The following is a 20760-nucleotide window of genomic DNA, read 5'->3' on the forward strand; positions in this document are numbered from 1 at the left end:
AAAGAATATAGTAGCCGATTATTCCTTTTGGTGCTGAAATGCACTATGGTACTCGTAAGTAAAGGTAACTTACATCATGTAAGCTAAAATGTAAGCTAAATGAAACCGGTTAATTGTTATTGTAACATTTTGGTTTAATTATGTATTGTTATCTGGAAAAAAAATTTACACATTGTAATGTCTTGAATTGACTGGTCCAATTATATATTGGTATGTGAAGACAAATTTACATATTGTAATGTATTGAACTGAACGGTAAATTTCATGTAAGTAGTTCATAAACACAGAAGACATGAAAAATGGGCAAAATTTACGCATAAATTGTCACCGAAAGCGTCGAGCGTGCCAAAAAAACTACCCTGTAAAATGTATGATGCATCCCCCACAAAGCACTAGTCCAAGCGTATTTAACGCGATTCACCATGGTTAGCAATTAGCAAAACGAGACGGTCATAACTACCAGTCGTGGCCGTCAAACGACCAACCGAACACAAACAAACACCTTCCAGAACCCACCACAAATGGTGGTCCATCTCATCACGATTTCACTTCTCAATTTGGAACAAAAAATTCTGGGTTCTCACTGAATGTCTTCGACTCCGGCAATGGCGCTGCATGTTTCCTGGTACGACTTCGTCTGCGTCGCCATTGTTGGGGTTTCTTTTCTGGCGGCGTCGTGGGTGATCTGGAGGAAGGAAGGAGCTTCGGAGAGATTCGAAGACAGCACAATGTACGAGAGCCTTCTGGTGAGCCGCCCTGACAGCCACGTGTTTGTCAGCGCCCTTCCGAGGGGCCACGTCAGCACCTCCCAGCTCTGGACTAGCTGCTGGAAAGGGCTCCACCCCGGCTGGCTCTTCGCCTTTCGATTCGTCTCGTTTCTGGCTTTGGCTGGGTTCTTGGCTTGGGATCTTGTCGAATGGGATGCTTCCATTTTCATTTACTACACCGAGTAAGTAGGATTTTACTTCAAGTTTGTGGCTGTTTTTTTTAAATTTCATAACTTGATGTGTTGCTTTTTTGGTATATAAATTGTGGATAATCAATTCTTTTATATTACGAGCGATATTCTACATTAATCTACACTAAGAGGGACCCGAACGCAATGGCCATCATAATGATGTTTTTATTGCTTTTAATTTGTGCAAACCCACATTAGGAAAGTACATTAGCTTCCACTTGTTATAATAAATTTGGTTTACGAGTAGAACAGTAGTAGTGATTTGATGAGAAAGGCGAGACCGGTGATCAGTTTGGCTAACTGTGTGAAAGGATGATACATCGAGCTTTCCCAACTTTGTGCACATCATGTGTACGAGCCACATCCTGTCTGGCGCGCATTGCTTGTGGATAATTAACAAGGACATGGCCTATTTGCATTGAAACTAGATTGAAGCATCACTTGCAATAAAATATCTCTTCAGAAGATGAGCATGTGCATAGACTGCAGTGATCACTGACATGATGAAGAACATGGGTTTAAAATTTGTTAACATCTCACCGTCTTAGTTCCTCAGTAATTGTTACTGTTATTCCTCGTGTTTTTATTCATATCAAAATTGTTTTAAGATTGAGTTCTCTCATTCTACTTATACTTTCAAACTGTGTCCATTGTCGAATTGCAGTGCAACTTATTCACTGGATAGGTATCCTCCATATGTATGTCACTTTCAGTTGATTACAATATGTGACCTTATGTGTGTTGGTGTTATGTCAACAATCTCCTTAACAGTTTTTTCGACCTTGTTAATCTGCAGGTGGACATTTACACTGGTTATGATCTATTTTGCGGTATGTCATGTGATACAACATCACACGTTCTTCTTCAAAATAAAACACATGTTTTCCCTTATTATTGGCTTGTTCTGTTAGTTGTCCATATCTTAACGCTCTATACGCTCTGTGGTGGAGACTTTCACATAGAGAAACAAACATGAAAATTATAAAGCCAATTTGGGGTTTGGATGTTTAAACTAATGAATTAGCAAAACGATATCTATTTCAAATCAGTCCTGCTTTGCCTTTACCCATTGCTAATTTCTCTGCATAGCTGGGAACTCTAGTGTCTGGGTATGGTTGTTGGTTGTCCTTAAACAAGCCCCCCACTGAAAATGGGACAAGGTCAGAAGCATTGAGAAGGGATGTGGAAGAGAATAATGGAACTGTGAATACCCATAGGCGAAACGGAATTAAGAGTACCATCAAATTGCAAAGCCAGTATGCTCAGGAGGAGATTCAGAAACGAACAGGATATTGGGGATATCTTATGCAAATTGCATTCCAGGTTAGTTAATCAAGAACCAGATTTGTACTTTGTTGGTGAGCCAGGTTGTATGTATTTACTCATGCATTAACTAACTCATATCAAATTGGGGCTACTAGAAATATACAATGATGTAGAATAGTAATAGTCCCGATCTGTCTGATGCTGGGGAATATTAGCTTGCTTAGAAACATTTTGATGAACAAATTTGTTTGAGGTGTGCAGTATGGTGAGAAGCTGATATATCTTGGTAACAGACTTGTGCAGGAGCTGTTGTCCTCACAGATGTCGTCTTTTGGTGTATCATCCTCCCATTTTTATCAAATGCTCACCTTGGCCTCAATACGGTGAGAATCTGCTTTTTTTTTTTAATATGTTCAAATTCTAGTGCAACCTTTAAATCTAGGTTCTTTTTGCTTAGCTATGCCCTCATCTATGACAAATCATGCTGCTATCTTATTCTAATCTTCCTATTTTACCTGAATAGATTGATCTGTGACTGACTTGTACATGTGCTTGGCAGTTGATGTGTTGCATGCATATGCTGAATGCAGCGTTCCTTCTTCTGGATACCATTCTCAACAGCCTTGTAAGTATTTTGTTGGCAGCCTGGAAGCACTTGTACTCCGGTTTTATTGTTTATTTCTTCTCATCTGTTTACTGATGTCATTTCCATCTTGTTTTTCAGCCATTTCCATGGTTCCGGCTTTCATATTTTGTCCTCTGGAGCTGCATCTACATTGCCTTCCAGTGGGTCATTCATGCATTAGGTTTCCCATGGTACGTGTAATTAATTAAAATCTTCTCTCTTGCACAAATATGATCCTTTACTTGCGGTGAAAGAGCTAGTAACATTATTTTGAGTATCTTCCCAGGTGGCCGTATCCATTTCTTGAGCTCAATACGCCATGGGCTCCATTATGGTACACTAGCTTATCTATTCTCCGTTTTGCCTTCACTTCAAGTTCTAGTAAGAACAAAAATGTAATGAAAGCATATTATTTGCAGGTATTTTTGCGGGGCTGTGGCTCACATCCCTTGCTATGGGATTTTTGCAGTGATTATAAAAGCAAAGTATTCACTTCTGCCCAAATTGTTTCCCCACTCTTTTGTGAGGCCATACTAGTAGAGATTAGCTGCTATTCTTCATTAAGGGAGAATGGGTGGTTGGCTCCGAGAGAGTGTAAGAACTCTCACCTCCAGAGAGGGTGTACGCTCCACGTCCTACATCGTCTTACTCGGAGGAGTAAATTTCGCCCAATATTCTGTCTTATTTAAAAGAGAAACATACAGTTGGAACTTGGGAGTGGTTTTTCATCTTCATTGTTTTGCTTGTGTATGTTGACAGGGGAATGCTGATCCAATCCGCCCCCCTCCCCTCCCCTCTGCATGTTTTACAATTTACACTGTTTTTGTTGATTAGTTGCAACTTGGACCAATCACACTGAAGCTTCTTTCTTTCTGTTATTCTCGCACACTGAAGCTCACACAGAATACTTTCGTTATTTAAATTATATTATTTTTGATGTTTCGTATTTTGGTTTTTATGAATCATGTTCTAATTTTTTCTCCTTGTGCTCCATATAAGAAATTTGGAATCTCAACGCGCCAGTGAGATTCCATCGGCATACGTCGGGTTGTAGACCAATGTATGGGTTTGCAACAAACGAATTGGGCCACGAGTCGCGTTCTCTTGGTTACTTAGCGATCAGAAATTTATGATCATTCATCGTGAGATTAGATATCGAAGTATAAGATTAAAACATCAAATGTGCATTCACTTATTCTCCACCCGTGGTATTAAATCTAATGGTTAATGACCATGCGTTCCTCAATTATCAGGTGACTAAAATGACATTTTTACTTCCCACTTAATACTACGGTCTATTGATATTCATTTTCACTTGTAAGCAAGGTTCTAAAATACGCTAGGTGCTAGTCTGGTGGCGGGCTAGGGCTAGTGTCTAGGCATATTTAAGTTTACTATATGTCGTATAAATAAGTGTCTATTTATACTTAAAAAATACATAAATTTATTGGAATACATAAATTACAAAATGAAATGACATAGTTATAAAGTATAAGAATATATTGAAAACATGGGAACAAACATATAATGAGTGTTCATCCAAATATTCATCAAGTCTCTCATATTTTATTAAAAAAAATAAAAACCAAAATGAGTTATCGATTTTTTATCTAAGTCATAGTCTCGACCTAGGCGGGTGCCTAGGCGGTCTAGGCGCGTGCCTAAGCAGGCTAGGCGGATGCTTAAGCAGGTCTATGCGTCATTTCTTAACTTTCAAATGTCTAGGTATTAATCGGGACGGTGACTAGCCGCCTATTGCCTAGGCAAGACCTACACTAGAGGGAATTTTTAGAACAGTGCTTGTAAGTGGGAGGTTTTAGGTTTGGATCGGAACTAATGGATTCGCAACCATTTTACTCTTACCCCCTTTGTATAAGAAGTAATATTTCTACTTAGGTAAAATATAAAATACATGGGCATATGATTCACCTTTAACCATTTTCATTTTTGAATTAATGAGTGTGGATATAAATGCTTGTTCATTTTCATTTTTAAATTAAATTAATGAGTTCCTCCACACTTACATTACAAGTTATGTGTTGGCAGTTGCTTTAGGATTTATTTATTTATTTTAGTTTATTTTATTTTATTTTTTGAATTGGGAATATATCATTCCCACGAAGCCAAAGAACAAGGGAAGCCACGAATACATGGAAACATAACTAGTGTCGTACGACTCATGTGGTAAGAAGGGTGTTTTACACACCCCCTTTGTCCTGCCTGTCATCCTGCTACTTGTTCTGACCTCCCTTGCAGTTGTGGTTGCGGATGGTGAGGTGGGTATCTTGATTTGGCTCAAAACTCTCAAATCTACTCTTTGGTTCAGGTGCTTTCTCTGTTTTGGGCTGTTGTGGTGTTGTGTTGCTTTCTCCGGCTTCTTGCTTGGGTTTTCTCCTCCTTGGCGGTGACCTTGGTGGCGGCCGGCTTAGCTGTTGTGGCAACGGTGGGTTGCTGCTTGCTTGTTTTGGTTTTTAGAGTTTTCTATGTTGATCTTTGTTGTCTTACTTTCTCTAGACCTAAGTTAGTATGAGCCTCTCTTTATGTTTTGGGTTGTTGCTCTCCTATTACTTGTGCCTCTTTATTTTGCTTCATGTCTTCTTTGTTTTTGTAGAACTGTAATATTTCCGAACATTAATGAAGCTTTATTTTCGACCAAAAAATAAAATAATAATAATTAGATGTAACAGAGATAAAGAGCAATTCCATTGCTGCTCTTAGCCTGGCACCCATGCCAAAAAATGGACTGGCATCCATGAAATTTGCTCCACCCCCAGCCCTTTAGGCTAGCATCTAGCCCAAGCAAGGCCACAGGCCGGCCCAAAATCGACAAAGGAAGGACACGGCCCATGCTGACGTCATGACCACTGTCTCTCTCATGTGATGCCACACACAAGAACTCGCCACCGTCTCTCTCACTTGCACCGCCCTCCGTGGAACCCCATACAATCCCATTCCATGACTTCGTTGATCTCCACCTCCATCACTCTATGTTGCGCCTCCGACGCCTCCGTGATAATCCTAAGGCTCCGGTTGCTCCGCGTAGGGACCGAACTCGACAAATGAAATCAGTTGGGTGTGATTGCGAGACGTGTGGGGAAGAGGGTGGTGGGTGTTCGTGTTCAGAGTTTGGTGGGTTCAACGACGTCGTTTCGGAGTGTGGGTTGGGTTGTGGGTGTGGATTGGAGTGTGGGTTGCGTCGTTTCGGAGTGTGGGTTGGGTTCCAAAGAGAAGAAGAAGAAGAAGAAGAGAGTACAGAGAATCTTACATAATCCGTGGAATTGGTGAAACTGTGCTTGACCGCACAATTGGAAAATCAGGGAAGAAAGTGGGAAAAGTGGGAAGAAGAAGAAGGGAAGAAGAAGTTAGAAATTAAAAATGAAATTATTATTTTATAATAAAAATTAATAATATTTTAAATAAAATTGACTAGACTATTTAGTTTTAAAGGTGGAGATGCATTTGGCCTATTACTATTTATTGAGGTCTATCACTATCCACTAAGTGGATTAAATGGGCTGGATGCTGACGTATTTTTTTAGGAGTAGAATTTCTCTAAGGAAAGGCATGGAACTACACCATGCTAGTCCCTTACAACTAACAAAAACTAGGGCAATCAAAATAAACCTTTTATTTCTTTTATGACCTCATTTATTTTTTTAATTTCCAAAACTGTCCTTTATATCAACCCATCAAAACCCTAGACTGTCTCACTTTCTCTTTCACGGCAACTTCCTTTCTCTTTAGCCACATCTCTCATCAAATTTACAGACAGGTATATCCCTTTATCTTCTGCGTTTTCGTCACTTTGTTGATATTATTTTATTTTATTTTTTTATTGAATTCATCGTGGAAAGGATTTCATGATGGAGTGACGGGCTTCATTGTTTTTTTTTTTTTGAATAAAATACGATATTCATTAAGCAATAAGAATTTGTACAAACTAAGGATAGTGTGCATAATGGGCATCGATAAAAATCTTGCCGGGGATTTCAACCCGGTCGAAGGAAGAGAGTGTCCCGCACAAACAAAAAACCTATCCTCAAATGAACAATGAAACTTACAATCCTTCCTTAAACAGAATGTCATGAATTAAATTCGGAGGTTCCTCGAACCACACAATCTCCTGGGTACAATTAAGCCCTAATCGAGCAAGCCGATGAGTTGCCGAATTTCCTTCCCGATGCACATGACTACCCACCAATTTCGTCATATCCAAACAGAAATACCTGAGGTCGTTAATAATGGGTCCAAAATTAGACCTGTCCTTGCCTTGGCTGGTCATGGCGGTCAATACCAAGACCGCCTCTCCTTCAAAATGAACTTGGACATCAGCCAAGTATATCCCTTTGACCAACTATACAGCGTGCCTAGCTGCTAAGAACTCTGCATGCAATGCCGACATTGATGAATCAATTGGACCAGCTGCAGCACCAACAAACTCCCCCACATGATTGCGTAAAACAATTCCATATCCACCCCGGTGTTGACATTGATTCCATGCTCCATCGAAATTGCACTTGACCCAACCCTCCATAGGTCGTTGCCACTTATGTACCGTCTGCCCTTCCTTATGGTTGACTTATGACACCTGTGAAACTCCTACAACCACCCATCCGTCCGAAGGACAATCTCATCAGGGTTTAAGTGCTTACCATTCCATAAAACTTCGTTACGGTGTTGCCATAATGACCAAATCAGCATTAGACTAAGCTCAAAACCCTCCGCAGATCCCTGTAACTGCATATTGGCCAACCAATTCAATAAACTCACACCATGCCCAGTATCCACCCTTAAACCCAAACCTCGAAACCATACCGCTCTAGCAACATGGCAATCACGCAGAATATGCTCTACGGATTCCATCCTCCACAAGATCCCAACTTCCAGGACGCTGGCACTGACGATACTTTTCACTTATAAGCTCCAACCTCAACACCTTTTGCCCACATCCCTAATAACGTCCAGTGCATTGAATTTTTATTTTTTATATTTATTTTTCATCTTAATGTTCTTTTGTCTTCTAAATGAACTTCTTAATTAGATTAGTATTATTCTTTATGTTCAAATGCTTATTACTCAAATTTTCGTCATCTTCATGAAATTAGGAAGAGTAAGGACAAGTTTATGGACACTACGAGCTCTCTTCACTGCTTGCAGGTGTATTACAATTTATATTGTTGTTTTTCCACTATACTTTGAAACTAGTTATGGAGGAAAAAAAGTATTTATTGTGACTGATTGTGTTAAGTACAGTTGACTATTGGTTTAGTTCAGTTTGGTGATATCTTAATTAACTTGTTAATTGAAGTCCTTAATGACATTTTTTCTTTTCTTTGTTATATGATTATATCATACAAACAAATGGCTCGTCTAAGTTTGTCCACAAAGAGGAAATTACATGCTGCGTTGAATGTGTCGATTGTCTATCTTTGAACTATATTTGTTGCATGTGCTACTTCTTTTTTCTTTTCTTGGTATTCAGAAGCAACTTAGAAGTCCTTCATCATCTCAAACAATTATAAGATCTTGAATTGCATAGTGACCCGACTTGACGAGTGAGCATGGGTTTCAAGAATCGTTATTTGGGGAAGATAAAGCTATGATGGAAGCCAAATTTTCAGAGTGTGGATTAAAAGCGTCTCCCCACAATGAATCATGAATAAAGACATTAAAGGCAACATATTTTGTCTTAACTAAATTGCTAGCTCTTAGTGGATTGAGTGGAATGAAGAGAGAATGATGTTGGTTTGTGAGAAAAGTGTGTATGATGAGACTGCGAAGGTATGCATCTACATGCCCTTGCTAATTTAGGACATGACTTTTAAGGCATGAAGTAGAAATAAATATGGTATATCAAATTGCATTTATCTGATTTTGTTCGGTTTGCAAGTTTCTTACATTCCTTGTGTTTTGTGTTTGTAAGGCCACACTACCACACTCAACGAGAATGAAGTGAGGATGAAAGTGCAGATGATGTTGATACTTCATTCTTAGTATCAAATATCACTGTTCTAAAAATCCTCGTCTAGTGCCGCCTAGGCCTTAGGCAACTGGCCACTGCCCTGATTAATCCCCAGGCCTTTGAAAATGAAGAAAGAGTGTTTAGACATGCTTAGATGTCTACTTAGCCAGCTTAGGAGCCAGCTTAGGAGCCAGCTTAGGAGCCTGCTTAGACCAGCCTAGGCACCGGCCTAGATCGCGACTCTCACTTGGACAGAAAATCGACAATTTCATTTTCATTTTATTTTTCCAATAAAATGAAATAGATTTGTTGAATACTTGGATGAACACTAATTATATGCTTGTTCCCTATATCTTCAATATGTCCTAATACTTTATAATGTATGTCATTTTACTTTGCAATTTATGTATCCCAATACAATTATGTACTTTTTAAGCATAAATATGCACATATTTATACAATATATAATAAATCTACTTAAATTCGCCTAGTCCATCTAGGCTTCCGCCTAAGCGCTAGGCCCCACACTACCACCCGACTAATGCCTATCATTTTTTAGAACCTTGCCAAATAGCCTACAACAATGGCATGCAAAAAGTAATATTTCAAACAGTGGTCGAAGAGGGCAAGAGTTGGGGATGAAATGATTAAGCAATTTTATGTTATAGTTAAAGCTATAATTGATGTAGGACCTAAGCTTGATGGTCTAGTGTAATGACCTGTCCCCAAAAAATACAGTCTTTATAATTTTTAAATGTGAAATTTTGAAAATGCCCTTCAAGGAAAATGCATTGACTTTTGTTGACCTCCGTGTCTAAGATTCATTTTCTTGGTGTATCCTCATAGTATTCATCGTTACGGACGCGTGGGCGCAAACGGAGTGCAATTTGGAGTTATAATGAAGGATATATTAACGTTTTAAGTTGGGGGCATTTTAGTAAATTAATAAAGTTTAAGAAAGCTCTAGATTTTTGGAGCAAAATCTAGAAAACCCACGTGTATGGCCTAGATTAAAAGAAAAGAGAGATGGTTGGTGCAGATAAAAGATAAAGGAGAGAAAAGAGGGGGGAACCGGACCAATGAGGAAATGAGAGATGAGAGAGTAACCAATCAGAGAAGAGAGAAAGGAAGGAAAAGAGAAAGGAGGAGGAGGAGGGGAACCAAACCAGATTCCCCTTAACCCACGAACCTGGTTGCAACCCATAGGTTTCTTCGGTAAAATTCATCATTTTTCCGATGGATTGGGCAGATTTACCAGTCCCAATCATCATATAGACCTTTCTTCTACCATTTCTATATCAAATTTGAGGAGATTAGGTTCGGAATTGGGAAGAAAGAAGCCCGTGGGTGCCGTGAGACCCGTGGCCGAGATCCACCAAATCTGAAATGTGTTCTTCCAATTATTACCACCATTAGACTCCCCATGGGGTCTGAAACAAAGCCCATGCATTGGTTGAGGCGTCGGAGCTTGTTTGGAGTCGAATCAAGAACCACCCATTTCTAGGGTGTCAACGGGTTTTCATGAAATTGGGGCTTTTTCCAACCAAATTGGCCTTAGTCACAGGTATGAAAGTTGCTCTACTCACTGAGATCTTCATTTCTGTGAAGTTTGAGAATTTTTAGAAATAGTTGAATTTTCCTGCGAGTCGGGGCGGCTAACTGCCACCTGCGACGACACGTGAGCCGAGGCATCCCCTGACCTTCCTAAGCTAAATTTGATTCTCCAATTTTGAATGTGAAGTCTGATTGATGAATTTCCATTGTTTGAATCTAGTTTGATTAAGGTTCGCCACTCAATTATTATAGCAATCGACGATCCGACCGTTGGAGCGTTAATAAACTTTAATATATTATAGTACATAATATTTGAGGATATTAGAAACTTACGGATCGGGAATCCGACTTATGGATCTCACCGAATAGGATATGTAAGTTACATGTTCTATTGATAAGAATTCTAAGACATGATTTGATAATTGTTCTAGGCGCCGATCGTTCGTGACGCCTTGATGTTTGTGCTAGGGAGTTGTAGCGCGGACTCCAGGTGAGTGGGCTTTTGGTTTTCTATATATACGTATATATATGTTTTCCATTTTCCCAGAAATTGTTTTAAATGGATTTACATTTTTAAATGCCATGTCAATTGCATTACATTTTAGTATATGCGTTAGTATAGATATGCATATTATTGCATGATGTTGCGGACACCCAAGTAAGCTTCAGGTGAGTGCATATTGATGATAGTGATTACAGTGTGTATGGTTATGTTTAGATGGATTTAGTGCTCATTATCTTGCATCTCGGTGTTAGTGCTCCGCCTGAGGCCAGGGCCTAGCCTTCACATGATCGTTCACTTCCCACACCACACACTCACCTTGGATCCAAGGCAGGTGCCAGCCTATCTTACAGACTACATCAGGTGGTTCCGACTCGTAGGTGACTTGCGATACTTCGCACAGCCTTCACGTGATCGTAGCACTTAAGCGTATATATTTACACCCAGCTTGTCGTACAGACCACATTAGGTGGTTCTAACTCGTGTGCAGGAATTGGTTAATGAGCTATAGGTTCAGTCATATAGGTCACGTTAGGTGACTCTGGCTAACATATATTTTATATTAATTCACATCACCTGGCTTATATATTTATTACTGAGATACTTGACATGGTACATACTTTGGTTTTCATTGCTCTCAAGCATGATTTCTACATACGTATGTATTATTATTTTCTGGGAAATTATACGGGTTTTACAGCGAGGGTTATAACATTTTCAAATGGTTTTTATTAAAACTTTATTTTCAAGCCCACTCACCCTTATTTTTCGCCCCTCCAGGTTTTAGCTATTAAAAGTTCGTATTGACAAGGATTCTTGGCAAATCTTAGTATATGTGGCTACCTCTAAGGGTATGATCCTTACCACATTTCTGTACATTACTTATGCTCTGACGTCGCGTGTGAAATGGGTTCATTCCCGCTCACAGCGCACTCTTGTCTTTAGGTACTTTTAGATTTAGATTTATTCACATTTTCCGCATCACTACACTTTATGGCTTCGTCACCTTCCAGGCATCGGCCAACACAGCTCGATTCGGAGTCCTAGTGGACATTCCGGTTCGGGGTTTGTCATCTATTCCATGCACTCTCAACCAACATAAATATGACTGAAATGCAACAAAAGCTTGACATTGAGTTGAGCAAAATGGAGTTTTTGGCTCCCATGAAATTGTTTCAAGTCACCAACTTCTTGGCCAAAGAACATGACCTTTTGACGGTCTTTTTCAACATGTCTGATGAAAGGAAGAGTGCATATGTGACTACTCTATTGCATACTTGGATTGGATGCCTAATGGCATATAAGTGACACTCCAAAGATTATGAATGCTAGTTTTTTACTATGACCTGCTTAAAGCCGTGATGACATATTTGGGAAGACTGTGAATGTTTTGTAAATCTAATGGCTGATTAGATGATACTATGATGGTCAGGTATGACTATTTTTTGTTGTTGATATTATGATGTTTAGGCAAGTTATTAATATTTTGTTGATAATGTGATGTTTAGGCAGGTTATAATCATGTTGGCTGATAATGTGATGCTTAGGCAAGTTGTAAATATTTTGTTGATAATATGACGTTTAGGCATGGTATGACTATTTTGTTTAGATTGGTTATGATGGTTAGGTAAAGGTACTTCAATTTAAAATATTGACTATAATGAAGTTATTTGTAGTTTCCTACTCTTTGCTTGTTCCTAATGAATTGTCTTCATTTATTTATTTTAATGCTAAACCTACATAGTAAAAATCTCTTTAATTCAAGGGGAATCAAGTTTTTTCGATTTGAAATAGTAAAATTATTCCTTCTAGCTCATTCACATTATGTAACAAAATATATCCTTGAAGAGTGCTAAAAAAGAAAATGCTAAGCTATAAATTAAATTCTCTCCCTCTGTGAGAGCTTTTCTCTCCACCCCGTGAAAGCCTTTTCAACCTGTGTGCTAAGCCTTCCTCAAACTTCCATCTCCTCCGTTGTCGGCCCTTGCCATGGCCTGGGTCGGTGGCTCTTGGGTTTAGTTCTTCCTGCAATCTGTCTGCTAATCGTCACCAATATGTGCTTTAATCTTCTAAATCCTATGCCATCAATTCCAATTTCTTTTCACCATAGTTTCAATCCTTCATCTCCTTGGCCCTCTGCAAACCCATTTGATCTTAAATTTGCAGCCACTTTGTCGCGATTTTCTCGGGATGTGCATAAAGCTCTGGTTGCTCTGGCTCGGGTGTTTACACCACCACCTCCTACGGATTTATCTTCGATGACTTTGTTGTCTTCGGAGACATTGTTGCTGATGAGTTATCCCATCAGCTTCCTGTGTTTTCTACATATCTATCATCCATGGTGCTTTGGGAAGGTTGTTGGAGTTGTATGTCCATCATTTTTGTGGAATTGCTTGGCTGGATTTGGGCGTTTATTGAGCGGAGGATCTACGATGACGCATCGGCGGCTGTTGCAAGAAAGTTAGGGTTTTTGTTTCTGGGCTCAAACTTTTGGTTTGGGCTTTGTTTTGGAGTCCATATTTTCTTTTGATCTTTTTTGTCATTGGACCTCAACTGCTGTAAGTGTTGTAAATTTGTATGGTTGGTAATGTATCTTCCACTTTTTCCAAAAAAAAAAAGAAAAAGAAAAACGAAAATGCTCCTAACAATTTCTTTCCTCTTCCTTCTAGCTTATTCACATTATGCACAACTCCACTTGCATATGGCGAAGAAAAGAAACTTTAACTTGAGCGAGAAAATTTAAAAATTGAACTAAATACTTCAATTTATACAAAAAAAATAAAAATAAAGGAGTCCTATTGAAACCAAGGAATATAAGCTTGCCTGCCATCCACACCAAAATAAATGAAGTTTTTCGAAAAAACCTGCTAGTGGAGGAAGATCTCCTAAGAATAAGAGACATACGGCTAAAGAGAGAGCTAAAAGAGGATCCTTTGTGTTTTAGTTTGTCTATGAAATTAAAAAAGCTAATCTTACTGGTATATATTTCGATTCTGCTGAATTGGTAAACAGTTTTATGAAATCAGTGTCATTTCTATTCTGATTCTAGAACATTTAACTAAACAGTATGAACAAAAATCTGATTTTGACTCCTTCTCATTCCAACTCTTTCTCAATTTAATTCCTTGAATTTTGATTACCGTTACGTAAACGAGTCATTAGTATGTTGTCATGGGTTGTTAGTTACAAGTGGGAAAAAAAGGCAATCGAGACCACATGTAACATCCTACATCACCCAGGGGATTGGATCCTATAAGCATTATACGTATATTCCCATCTCTACCTAGCTAGCACGAGGTCTTTTGGGAGCTCACTGGCTTCAGGTTCAATCGGAACTCCGAAGTTAAACGAGAAAGGGGCCAGAGCATTCCCAGGATGGGTGACCTACTGGGAAGTTCTGCTAGCGTGAGTTCCCAGAAACAAAACTGTGAGGGCGTGGTCGGGGCCCAAAGCGGACAATATCGTGCTACGGTGGAGTCGAGCCCGGGATGTGGTGAGGGCCCGGGCCGGGATGTGACAATTTGGTATCAAAGCCAATCCTTGGCTGGAAGTGTGCCGACGAGGACGTCAGGCCCCTAAGGGGGGTGGATTGTCACATCCCACATCGCCTAGGGGAATGGATCTTGTAAGCCTTATATGAATATTCTCATCTCTACCTAGCACGAGGCCTTTTGGGAGTTCACTGGCTTCGGATTTCATCGGAACTCCGAAGTTAAGCGAGAAAGTGGCAAGAGCATTCCCAGGATGTGTGATCCATTGGGAAGTTCTACTCGCGCGAGTTCCTAAAAACAAAACCGTGAGGGCGTGGTCGGAGATCAAAATGGACAATATCGTGCTACGGTGGAATCGAGGTCGGGATGTGGTGGGGGCCCGGACAGGGATGTGACACCACACACTAGAAAATAATATTTTAGAAACCAATATGACCTTCCACACTCTTTAACGCAAAGAAAAATTAATGAAAAGGGTTTCAAATCTTTACATTTTATTTAATGATAAGACAAAAAATAAAAAAAACATAAAAAATAAAGGGTTGTGATTTTCACACACCCTAAACTACCTTTCCCACACCCTTCTCTATTTTTTAGTACTTAATAGGTATCCTACTATTTAATCTTCCATATATATCCCTCCCTATTTAATCTTTCATTAATTACCATAAAAAAGTAGGAAGGATATGTATGGAAGATTAAATAGTAGGATACCAATTAACTATTAAAAAATAGGGAGGGGTGTGGGAAAGGTGGTTAAGGGTGTGTGAAAATCACAACCCAAAATAAAAATGGCGCTGTATGAGCGTCCCGACCCCCCCCCCCCAAAACTCCATCAGACAACTTCGCTTCTAACCAACTACCACTTAGACATTTCTTTCTTCAGCGTCATTCTATTCACAACCGCAGCAGCTCTCCCACCTTGCAAGTTTCCTTCATGGCCCGTTCCCTTCACAGACCACGAAATACAAAGCTTGGTGGGAAGATCAAGCACCACAACATGAACATCAACCTGGGCACTACCACCAAGCTTCACAAACTCATCACTTTGTTCTTGCTATACAATGCGCTTTCGTTTCGGCTTTACTATTTTTGATAGTATCCTACAAAAATATAACAGCATAAACAAACCCAAATGGACAGAAATGAGGAGTGTCATACTAAGTACTGAGATATACCTGCAAACGTGTACCCAAGGGAGAGTGGAGGAGGAGCGCATGACACGTTCGCAGAAGGTGGACTTGCCAGTTCTAGGCGCACCCACCAATATTACTACGACAGGCTTTCCTTGCTTTTCTTCCCTTGTCAAAAGCGCATACTGGTTTTGTAATCACCGAAGGTGACAACGACCCAGAATGATATCCATGTCCATGTTTTGGAAGACTCTGCGTGGCACGTTTGAATTAACAATATAATAAGTTTCATAAACAGTATTGTAAGTTTCATAATAGTGTGATAAGTTTTCATAAACAGTGTCATAAGTTTCATAAACAATGTCGTATGTTTCATAAAAAATGTGAGGACATGTGGGTAAGCACGTCATATTATTTTTTTACTATTAAAATTATGTCTTTTTCATTAAAATTTAAGTTCTTTTGTCATTTTTATTAAAATTTAAGGATTTTTCATTAAAATTTAAGTCTTTTCCATTAAATAAAGTTATAACATAATTTTTTGTTAAAATAAACTTGATCCAAGCCCTCTTCATGAAAGTTCCCTTAAAGCAATACTAGTGATGGGCTAAGAATATATACAAAGCTATTTTTTTCACCATCTTTATGTGAGTTTGGTACTTCATCTAGTGAAGCTAAGACAAGTACAACCAAACCCGGTTTCATACCTAAAAAATTTATGGTGCTACGGGGTATAAAGTATTTTGGACTTTTTATCAGTTAGATTTTAGTTTTAATGATTACCGTTTAAAAACTCCAAATATAATCTCTTAGAATGCTTCCAATGACATGAAATGTAAAAGTTAAATATAACTTTTTGCTTCAACTTTCTCTCGAATGTATCAGAAAAGTTGAGTAAAATGCAAAGTTATATTTATTATAAACTTAACTCCAAAAACTGTATTTGACTCCATTTTAAGGTGCATTTAGAGATGATATTACATTTGGAGTTAAATTTGACGTCAAAACTAAACTAATCATTTTTTTTAAAGCAAACGATATTATCTACAAGGGAAGAGGGTAGACTTAACCTCATATTGGACTAGCAATAATGCGGTTCAAATTTGTTTTTGGTAAGAATCGAACCTAAGACCTTTCACTTACAAGTAAAGGAGAATACTACTAGACTATAGTACTAAGTGGCAAAATTAACCTAATAACTTTTAGCTTTTAACTATTAATTTAAAGCTTGACTTGGCCTGAAGTTTGGTTTTGGAGTTTGAGGGAGAATCCTCACTAGATCCTCATTGTGAGGATTTCAGAAAGCTTCAAATTACATTTGTTCATCGTACATCGTGTGATCATAAATTATTGTAAATTTTTTTATTTAAAGTTAAATATAAACAATACCTTACAAAAACTGGTCGCACGATGTACGATGAACGTATGTGATTGGAAGATCTTCGAAATTCTCATAAACAGGATTCGGCGAGGATCCTCTCTCTTGGAGTTTATTCATCTTAACAGATATTGACGTAGACTTAGGTAGGTCTGCTAACTCATTTTCCAAACCGCCGCTGCTACTTGGGGCTAACTCTGATGAGTCAGGACTATCTCAAAGTAACTATTCACTTAGAATACAAAGTGAAAGTTACATGTATCACATAAAAAAATGATAAAAACACCCTTTTGTCCTCTTATACTCTTTTTGTCATCCTACACACCCTTGTTTAATTATGATAATTGTTTTTATTTGATTTGTTCAATCTAATAACAATAAATAAAATAGGTAGTGAAAAAAAGTAAATGGTGGGTAAAAATTAACTCCTCACTTAAGGTAAGATCTATTTTGACAAAGTAAGGTCTATTGAGTTAAAGTAGAAAAACAAATAGCCTCTAAGTTCCGAACCCAGATCCGGAGAGGATCTGGGTTCCTAAGTTCCAACACATGCTTATAGGCTATACATGTATGTTACGGAAACCAAATTTTTTAATTAAATTTTGTAAACCAATGATGTGGTTGTTCATAATTGGATTATTACTCTGTTGATTAACATGTTTATTATCGTTTGGTTTATAAATTTGTAAACCAAATGATGGGTCACCAATGAAAAATAAACACGTTAATCAACACTTAAATAATAATTCAATTATGAACAACTACATCATTTGGTTTACAAAATTTAGTTTTAAAATGTGGTCTCTCTAGTATTACCCTTTATTTGTTGAGTAATGTTATGTAAACTAAATTTATAGACTAAATTTGAAAAATAAATAATGTGTCACCAATAGGAAATAGGCACGTTTACCAACACTTAAGTAATAAACTAATCGTCTACTTTCATATCATTTAGTTTACAAAAATAAGACTACAAATTTAGTCTTCTTAACATTACCCTTATTTATTCCACACGTGTATGGCATTAGCTGTGCAGCCTAGCAAATATTATAAATATGGTGTGTGAGACCATGGGAGCATTATAAACAGCAAGAGACTTATTTGGAAGTTTGAGCACACCCGTATCAGTGGACAAACACAACCTCATCGGCCAATGTCTAAGCCAAGGTAAGAAATATATTTCCCAAATCTTCTTTTCTCAACCTTCAACTTCTTTGATTAATTTGAATATCTCCCACAAGCACTTTCAAGTTCATATAATATTGTTTATTAAGGATATACCGAGAGTTTAATTTACAAATATATAGACATACCATAGCTTAATCTTAAATTTTAATTTGAAGGTTGGAGGGCAAGGTGGCCCTGATAACTGGTGGGGCAAGGGGGATTGGTGAGGAAGCAGTGAGACTATTTGCAGCAAATGGAGCCTTTGTTGTTATTGCAGATATCCTAGACGAATTAGGTCATCAAGTTGTTGCCTCAATCGGTTCAGACAGAGTTAGCTATTGTCATTGCGACGTCAGAGATGAAAACCAAGTTGAAAATACTGTGAACTTCACGTTGGAAAACTACGGCAGCCTCGATATTTTGTTCAGCAATGCAGGTGTCATGGGTTCAATGACTGGCATTTTAGACCTTGACATTCAAGGCTTTGACAACACAATGGCCATAAACGTTCGCGGTGTTGCTGCAACGTTCAAGCACGCGGCGCGAGCCATGGTGGCACGTGCCGTGCGTGGTTCAATCATATGTACCACAAGCATTGCAGCATCTCTCGGAGGCACAGCTCCGCAGGCTTACACCACTTCGAAACATGCTCTATTGGGTTTGGTCAGAGCAGCTTGCAGTGAGCTCGGAGCTCACGGGATTCGAGTTAACAGCATTTCTCCGTTTGGTGTCGCAACCTTGTTTTCATGCAAAGCGTACAATGTGGACCCAGATGTGGCTGAGGCCAGTATCTCCGCCAAGGGAAATTTGAAGGGCGTTGTGTTGAAGGCTAGGCATGTGGCGGAGGCGGCTCTGTTTCTTGCCACCGATGAATCAGGCTATGTCAGTGGACACAACTTGGTTGTCGATGGCGGATTCACGGTGGTTAATCACAGTTTCTCAGCCAAGTAAAACTGCGGTTTGTTGTCGCTAAAAGAGCCAACTTTTAATGTAGGGTTGGCATTTCCGTTAGTTTATTTTTCTGAATAAAGGTGAGTGGTCTCTGTTTTTAAAGTCGAACTTTGTTACCAATAATTGCCATGTGCATTTTCCTTGTAATCTGCAACTGCAATGTTATCTTCCTCCAATTATATCCCTCTAATATAAGCTTTATTTATTTAAGAAATTTTTACAGAGTGAAAAAGTCCAAGTCTCTAAGCTATAGTTAAATAGTCACAGGTACTTTGAACCGTTAAATTCGTTGTGTGCATCTTTCCGACAACAATGTGAAATTCTGGGAGTACGGTGCATTTTTAGCATTGGAATTACATCTTCCGCTCTTTTTTGTGAAGCGCCTTACTGGGGTTAGGGAAGGTTTTTGAGCTCTACAAGGACGCCAAAGTTGCTCTTCATTGTCCTTAATATGGGGGGTTTAGCTCTGGGATTTTGAAAGCTTAACACTGGACTGGGGTTGTGCATCTGATTGGGTTTCTTCCTTACCCCCTGCTCAGGAGGTTGAGTATTCAGGTTGTGGCATTCCTCTTTATTGACATCAACGTTTAGTGTTAGAGATTTCAATAATAAATATATAAATTATTATTATATATATATATACATATATATGTATATGTATGGAGGTTGAGTATTCAGGTTGTGGCATTCCTCTTTATTGACATCAACGTTTAGTGTTAGAGATTTCAATAATAAATATATAAATTATATATATATATATATATATATATATATATGTATGTATGTATGTATGTATATTTGACCATGTATATTTGACTTGGTGTTGCATTGTGCAGCATGTGTTTGTATGGGCGGCAACCTTCCGTAAAAGGTTGGGTTTCATTCAACCTTTTACGGTTGTATATTTGTTGAATGGTTGCAACTTTTAGTTAAAAGACATGATGCTTATTCAAATTGTATGAGTAAAATTAAAAGATGTAATTAATCAATATTTATTGTCTGAAAATTCTAAATAGAAGACATGTCTTTTGGGTCAACATTATTAAGAAGGGTTATATATCGTCAACTAAAATGAAGGGACTCGATGAACAAGTGCTTTAATGCATATAAATACCTATTGTGGCATAATGTTTCATTCACAATTTCAGAAATTTGTTTCTACATTCCTTGTTTTCTTCTCTCTCCATCACATTCATACAATTTCTTTCTAGTTATTTTTAAGGGAATATAATTCGGTTTTGCTAATCGAACATTTCATACTTTGTTGTATCCTGGAAGTGATTTGCCAAGAACCCTTAAGCAAACTCATTCGAGTGGGGGCAAATAACACTTTAAGAAAACGATTCAAGTCGTACCTCAAAGTCATCATTTGGATTATTCTTTATATTTCTACACTAACTCTAACAATCTTAAAGTGTTATTTTCGTCATGGAGAACAAGTGTGATAACATGGCTTTGAGGATTATCAATCAAGATATCTACAAGCTAGACAAATTTGATGGATCAAACTTCTCCCGATGGAAGGATAAGATGTGTTTCATGCTTATTGTTCTAAATGTCATATATGTGTTGGACCCGAAATTGGAGCCTATTCTTGAAAGACCCGAACAAAATAGTTGCCGATCAAAAGAAGCGTGAAGAAGATGAATTGGTATGTTAAGGACACACCTTGGGCACATTATCTGATCGCTTATATGACCTGTACACACATATTCAATCTCCAAAAGAAATTTGGGAAGCACTTGAACACAAGTACACAACGGAGAAAAGATG

General features: G+C 38.3%; 2 protein-coding genes and 1 pseudogene across 2 annotated transcripts; all 3 read left to right on the forward strand.

Annotated features, from left to right (window-relative positions):
- Window positions 1–441: 441 nt before the first annotated feature.
- Window positions 442–3795, forward strand: LOC126583292 (uncharacterized). Its single transcript, XM_050247627.1, has 8 exons — window positions 442–949; window positions 1755–1788; window positions 2048–2281; window positions 2518–2607; window positions 2784–2849; window positions 2949–3040; window positions 3136–3183; window positions 3269–3795. Exons 1-8 carry the CDS (start codon window positions 588–590, stop codon window positions 3384–3386), a joined length of 1044 nt encoding a protein of 347 aa, XP_050103584.1. The 5' UTR covers window positions 442–587; the 3' UTR covers window positions 3387–3795.
- Window positions 3796–8448: 4653 nt separating this feature from the next.
- On the forward strand, window positions 8449–12175 carry LOC126634007 (uncharacterized; annotated as a pseudogene).
- A 5783-nt stretch (window positions 12176–17958) lies between these two features.
- LOC126583294 (short-chain dehydrogenase reductase 3b-like) lies at window positions 17959–19201 on the forward strand. Its single transcript, XM_050247628.1, has 2 exons — window positions 17959–18036; window positions 18213–19201. The coding sequence occupies exons 1-2, from the start codon at window positions 18023–18025 to the stop codon at window positions 18985–18987; spliced, it is 789 nt and encodes a 262-aa protein (XP_050103585.1). The 5' UTR covers window positions 17959–18022; the 3' UTR covers window positions 18988–19201.
- The last annotated feature ends 1559 nt before the right edge of the window (window positions 19202–20760 follow it).

This window comes from Malus sylvestris, chromosome 9, assembly GCF_916048215.2.
Source record: "Malus sylvestris chromosome 9, drMalSylv7.2, whole genome shotgun sequence".
Classification (NCBI taxonomy): Eukaryota; Viridiplantae; Streptophyta; class Magnoliopsida; order Rosales; family Rosaceae; genus Malus; species Malus sylvestris.